Consider the following 5,905-nt stretch of genomic DNA (forward strand, 5'->3'; position numbering starts at 1 on the left):
GAGAGCCCCCCGGCCCGGGGCCAGGGGAGCGCGGCATGAGCTCGCCCAGAAGCGTGCTCTCGGGGGCCCCGGGCCGGGCTGTGAGTACGAGGCCAGCCAGGTATAGTGGGAGCACCCTGAGCTCCCTGCTTGGGGTGGGAGCACCCGGGGATATCGCTGCACCTCTGCCCTGCTCGGTCCTGCTGGGCACCCTGCACTGTCTGCCCCTCCCTCTGGCCCTTCCTTCACTTGGCCCTAGTGGTAGTTCTCTAGCTGTGGTCCCACTGGCCTGCCCAGTCTCCCTGCATGTTCCCTTCTCACTCTCTATCCCTGTGGCCTGCCTCTGTAACTACGGCTGTGCTGCAGAGTCTCCTGGACATGATGGTCGCAGAGGAGGAGAGCCTGAAGGAGCGTCTCCTGAAGAGCATTGCCCTGTGTCGGAAGGAGCTTGATACCCTCTGCAGGGAGCTCCAGCTGGACCCCTTTGAGGTAAGGTATTGCTTTTCACTCCTAGGATCCTGCTGGCAACAGTCTGCTGCTGCCTGGTGTCTGCCTGGGTATCTCTGTGAGGCTGGAGCTTGCAAGGCAAGCACCTGTTGAAAACCACTTTTCCTGATACTTGGTAGAGCTGAAAGCTTTGTGGCTCCTCACAGGTCTGGTGCTGGGAGATGGTAGTGAAAAGACCAGGTGTCTTGCAGCATCTCATTTTTTGTGTTGCTGCTGTATTTGTACCTTCCTGGGGAACACCTTGCTCAGAACCAGGGCTTGTGTCCCAGGTCTTCATTTAAGAAGCTTTAAATATGTGAGTTAGGTCTACGAGAGTTGTGGAGAAGAGAGCTGATTTCTGGACTCTTCTAGGCAGAGGAAGAAAGTACCATTCTGCAGATGGAGAAGAATTTGCGGACCCGCGTGGAAGTGATGTTAAAGCAGAAAAGGGACAGAAAGCAGGAGCTGAAAACCTTGCAAGAACAAGATCGAGACTTGTGCGACATCCTCTGCACAACCCCGTTCTGCATCGACAGCAATGCCGTGCCCAGCCTGGAGGACCTGGATCGCTACAGGCGCCACTTGGCCTCCCTGAGCGCTGAGAAGGTAAGCGGAGAGGGGGTGAGGATCTCGCTGAGGATGGCACACAAGGTGCTTGCTGGTTTCTAATGCTGCTCATCACCTTCAGGAGCAAAGGCGAGAAGAGTTTGTCAGCAGCAAGCGGCAAATCATCCTCCTCATGGAGGAGCTGGACCACACTCCAGACACAAGCTTTGAGCGGGACGTGGTGTGTGAGGATGAGGAAGCCTTCTGTTTGTCCATGGACAACATTGCTGCCCTCCAGAATCTGCTGCAGCAGGTATGTTGGCACACTGAGGGAGCATTGCTTGCTGTGGAGGCTGTCGATGGGTCCTGGTAGCAGTCAGCATCGCGATGTAAAGAGCAACTGCTCTGTTTTCAGCAAGCCTGTGTGTTAGAACATCCTTTTGGGAGCTTTTGCAAGGAGATCTTGGAAGATGAGCAAGTGGCTTTGCTAGATGCCTACTCGTGCCCTTCAGAGCCAGGCTGCCCTGGCGCTGACCCTGTGCTTTCCCTCCTGTAGCTGGAAGCTCGTCGATCCCTGAATGAAGCTGTGTGCACAGAGCTGCGCGCTAGAATCATTGCGCTTTGGGAAAGGCTGCAGGTTCCTGTGGAGGAGAGAGAGACTTCTGCAGTCCATGTGGCTGGGTCCAGAGCCAAAACCAGGAAGGCTGTAAGGCATCCTGTGCCCTTGGAGGGGGAGGGCTGGGGAGCAGCTCTGGGTTTCATGCTCCTGTTTGCTCAGCCAGAGCGAAAAAGCCACTTCCAGCTTTCAAGCAGTCAAGTGCGAGGTGAGCAGGCCAAATCCTGCCCTCGCAGGTGGAGGAGCTGGGAGTTGGTGCTGGTGACTGCTTCATATTAGAAAGTGGCTTATGCAAAAGATAAATCCTGTTCTGTTCCTCTTCTTTTCATGCTGCCTTCTCTGAGCCTGTGCTCTCATCTTCTTTGCAGCTGCAGTTGGAAGTGGACCGTCTGGAAGAGCTGAAGCTGCAGAACATGAAATCTGTGATTCAGGCAATCCGGGCAGAGCTGGCTGACTACTGGGACAAATGCTTCTACAGTCAGGAGCAGAGGGAAGGCTTCAGCCCCTATTATGATGGTGGGTGCTGGCTCTTCCTGCCCATTGAATCCCCTGTGGGAGCTGCAGGCTGCCTGTTAGCAGGCCAGCTGCTGAGAAGGGCTGCCCTCAGCTTGGAGAGATGTAGGGATCCCAGTTGCCTCCTGAACGTGCTGTTGTATCTTCTCCAGAGGACTATACCGAGACGCTGCTCGAGCTCCACGATGCTGAGGTGGAGAAAATGAAGAGCTACTATGAAACACACAAAGATCTGTTTGAGGCTGTCCAGAAATGGGAGGAGAATTGGAAGCTGTTCCTGGAGCTGGAGGTATTGTCTGAGCAGGAACATGCTCTGCCTGGCTCAGTGCTAGGTCACTGGGCAGTGCACACCCACACTCCCATGTGCAAAGTGCTGCTGGGAAAGACCAGGGAGGCACTAGGAAACCGCAGTGGGTCAGTGAGGGGATGGGGTGCAGTATCTAGAGCGCTGGTATGGTTTGTGATGGGGGGCTGCACAACAGGGATGTTTTCCTCCAGGGCCTGTATGCCATGGGGTGTATGTTGGGCTGAGAGACTGGGCTGTGTGTTTGGTTTTCTCCTGACCTCCCTTTTGTACTAGAGAAAAGCAACTGACCCCAGTCGCTTTGCCAACCGTGGGGGGAATCTGCTGAAAGAAGAGAAGCAGCGAGCAAAGCTGCAGAAGACACTTTCCAAGGTAGGTTCAGCCCTGCAGAAGAAGCAGTAGTCCTGGATAGGCCTGTGTAGCGGCTGACCAAGGGGAAGTGCAGCACTTAGAGCCAGCAAGGGACCTCTCTGGGTGTGGAGGTGCCCACGTTCAGGAGGGCAGCCTCTTTCTTTACACTGCCCTTGTGTCCTCATCAGCTGCAGGAGGAGCTGGAGAGCAGGGTCCAGGCCTGGGAGCAGGAACATGAGGGGACCTTCCTGGTGAAGGGGCAGCAGTTCCTGGAGTATGTGGTGGAGCAGTGGCAGCTGTACCGCCTGGAGAAAGAGAAGGAGAAACAGGAGCGGGTGAGTGTGAAGCTGAGCGTGCTGCCTCCTGGCCAGAACTGCTGCTTGGCTTTGAATACCTGTAAATCCTTGTTGAAATATGTGCTGCTTGGCCATGCCACAGGCTGTCTGCAGGGCATTGCCCACTGGCAGAAGCCTGCCCTTCCCTGGCAGCGAGTGGCAAGCAGGCGCTCTGCAGCTCTGTGTGGCTGGCTCTGGCTGCTCCTCTGCTCGGGTTTGTAAACGCGGATCTCTCGCACAGCACCTGAAGAAAAGCCGCCAGATTGAGACAGAGATGATGTACGGAAGCACCCCACGGACACCCATCAAGCGGCGAGTGCTTGGCCCCCACACACCTGGCAAAGTAAGGAAGGTAAAATGTCTGTGCGAAGCAGCATAGCTGTGCTGGGAGCTGAGCACTGTCACTAGGCCAGTGCCTTGCCTTGGGCTGGCCTCGGTCTCACGCAAAGATGTAGGGAGGGTTCAGTGTGCTGCAGCAGTGTAAAGGAAGCAGGGAGAGGGCCCAGGCCATGGGCACCTCTGTCCCCCACTGGGGACAATCACATCTGTCGCGGTGTGGTGCTCTGGATGCAGAAGGCTCTTGGCAGCCGCCAGCTTCCTCTGTGTGTGACACGTGCTCTGCTTTTCCCCTCAGCTCAACGGCACTTCCATCTCCAGCGCCACACCCAACAGCACTGTTCGGTCAGCTTTTGGGGGAACCATCTACCACTCACCGACATCTCGGTTGCCACCTTCCGGAGGGAAGGTAAGGAGCTTTCCAGGGAGTTCCTGCCCAGTGGGGTGGGCTGGGGAGGCAATGGGTGAGCTCTAATTGCTGCCGCACTGTGTGTCGTTGCCTCCCCTACCAAGCTCCTGGGGTGCAAAAGCCCCCATTTGTCTGTAGCCTGCTGTGCTGGGCTGCCGTGATCCTGGCAGGATATGATCCTGGCAGGATATTTCTGGGACCTGAGGGAGGAGGAGGGTAGGAGCAGTATTCAGGAAATCTTCCTCCAGCCCAGATTTCTAGTATGCCTCTCTTCTGTACTGAGCCTGCAGCTCTGGGGACCCTCAAAATGTGAGTGTGGTGCTGTATGTCTCCAGGGTCAGAATCGCGCGCTAGACCATGGAGGGCTCCTGGAGCTTGAAACCCCTCTGGTGCCACAGAGCGATAGGCAGTGGAGTTAGCATGGCTCTCCTAGCTCTACCTGATTCTTGTGTCTTGTCTAACTGTCACTTCTTCCCATTAGTTTGGCCAGGCTCGGACCCCCAGCCGCATGGCTGCAAAGCCTCCCCGTCCTGGATACAGGGAGCGGAACAAGGAGAACATGTCCCAGCTGAATGGAACCACCCTGAGCGGTGGGTGCACCCCCACAGCCCCTGCCCAGCGTAACCACAGCGTTAATTCTGTTGCCAGCACCTATTCTGAGTTTGCGGTAATTGACCTCTTCTAAACCCACCTCCCCTCGCTGGGCAGCACAGAGGTGTGCTTCCCCCCTCTCAGAGCACCCCATGGGGCTGCAGCTCTGCACAGCCCTCCTGGTGTCCCTGCGCAGAGCGGCTGTTCCTGCCAGGGCCCGTGGCAGCAGATCTATTGGCTCTACATTGACAACTTAAAATTGAGGTTTGGTGGCTGAGGCCAAGCACTGCTCAAGTCACATAAAGGCCCTAGGCAGCCCAGTGGGGAACAGACACAAACACAAGAGAAAGCCTGAGGTCAGGGGCACGTCCGAGCCCACTGCAGGGGCAAAGCCCCATGTGGCACAGGCCTCCTGGAACAGCCCCGCTGCAGCGATGCAGCCGCTCTCCTGAGGTGGATCTGCTTCCAGCTGCTGGAGCAAAGTCTCCCCCCTGCCCCTGAGGTCTGAGCCTCTTGATGCAGTGTGTCCTGAGGGTGGTGACGCTCCCCAGCCTCTCCAGGGGCTGCAGCGTGGTGGCCTGTGCAGCTGGCAGTAGCAGCACTCTCGCTGTCTGAAACTGGTCCATGGGAGAGGGGAGGGAGGGTCTCCTGACACGCCCCCCCCTCCCCCCCAGGCAGGGGAAGCCTTTTCCCGCTGCCTGCATGGACTCATCAGGCACACGCTCATGTGGGGCTCTGCTTGCTCTCCCCCCTGAGCTGAGGTTGACAAAGGGACCGTAGTATCTGTCCCACCTTTTCTGCTGGTCCACTTTTTTTGGGTGTGCTGGGTGAGCAAAGGCTGGGGAGCTGCCCCAGCTGCTGAAGAAGGTGCTTTCTGCTCATGTACAGGAAGTGCTGCCTCTGGCTGGCTTGAGGGCCCTTAGTGGCCTCTGCCCCTCCATGAGGATGGGCTGAGTCCAGGCTTTACCACCTTCTGACACCAGCCAGCCATGAGCATCCCTTCTCTGTGGCAGCTAAGCCTGTGTGTGCAGCGCCTGTGTGCCCCTGGGGCTGCGCTGAAGGTTTCCCTGCAGCTGGGCTGTGATCCCAGCTGCCTCGAGGCAGGGAGGGTGATGGTTTGGGATGAAGGTGGGTTCCTGCTAGGTGTTCCCTTCCTCCAGCAGCTGGGCATGGCTCTCTTTGTCCACCTGCAGCCTGTTTGCTCTCCACTGACCTTCCTGGGACAGACAGCTTGCCAGCTGCAGGAGGGATGGATGTGGTTCCCAGCTTGGGGCTGTTTGGGCAAGAGGTGCTTCTGCTTCTGGGAGACTGATGGGCTCCCAGTTCTTTCTTGCTACTCGATGCTAACGCTTTCCTGCCCTCTTCTGAAGTGAAGGGGGGGTGGGGAGCCCAAACAAACAAGCAGGAGCAGCTTGGTCTGCCCTCCTTGCTGGCCTGGC

General features: G+C 57.3%; 1 protein-coding gene across 1 annotated transcript in view; it reads left to right on the top strand.

Annotated features, from left to right (window-relative positions):
- The first annotated feature begins 35 nt into the window (after nucleotides 1–35).
- Nucleotides 36–5,905, top strand: part of PRC1 (protein regulator of cytokinesis 1) — a 6,063-nt gene continuing 193 nt past the window's right edge. Inside the window, exons 1-12 of the mRNA XM_010296860.1 lie at nucleotides 36–80; nucleotides 346–468; nucleotides 838–1,071; nucleotides 1,154–1,324; nucleotides 1,568–1,717; nucleotides 1,996–2,143; nucleotides 2,293–2,429; nucleotides 2,721–2,816; nucleotides 2,984–3,130; nucleotides 3,372–3,482; nucleotides 3,765–3,875; nucleotides 4,357–4,542. Of these exons, the coding sequence (XP_010295162.1) occupies nucleotides 36–80; nucleotides 346–468; nucleotides 838–1,071; nucleotides 1,154–1,324; nucleotides 1,568–1,717; nucleotides 1,996–2,143; nucleotides 2,293–2,429; nucleotides 2,721–2,816; nucleotides 2,984–3,130; nucleotides 3,372–3,482; nucleotides 3,765–3,875; nucleotides 4,357–4,542 (1,659 nt within the window). The remainder of the gene's footprint in view (nucleotides 81–345; nucleotides 469–837; nucleotides 1,072–1,153; nucleotides 1,325–1,567; nucleotides 1,718–1,995; nucleotides 2,144–2,292; nucleotides 2,430–2,720; nucleotides 2,817–2,983; nucleotides 3,131–3,371; nucleotides 3,483–3,764; nucleotides 3,876–4,356; nucleotides 4,543–5,905) is intronic.

The sequence above is a fragment of the Phaethon lepturus genome, unplaced genomic scaffold (assembly GCF_000687285.1).
Source record: "Phaethon lepturus isolate BGI_N335 unplaced genomic scaffold, ASM68728v1 scaffold25371, whole genome shotgun sequence".
Classification (NCBI taxonomy): Eukaryota; Metazoa; Chordata; class Aves; order Phaethontiformes; family Phaethontidae; genus Phaethon; species Phaethon lepturus.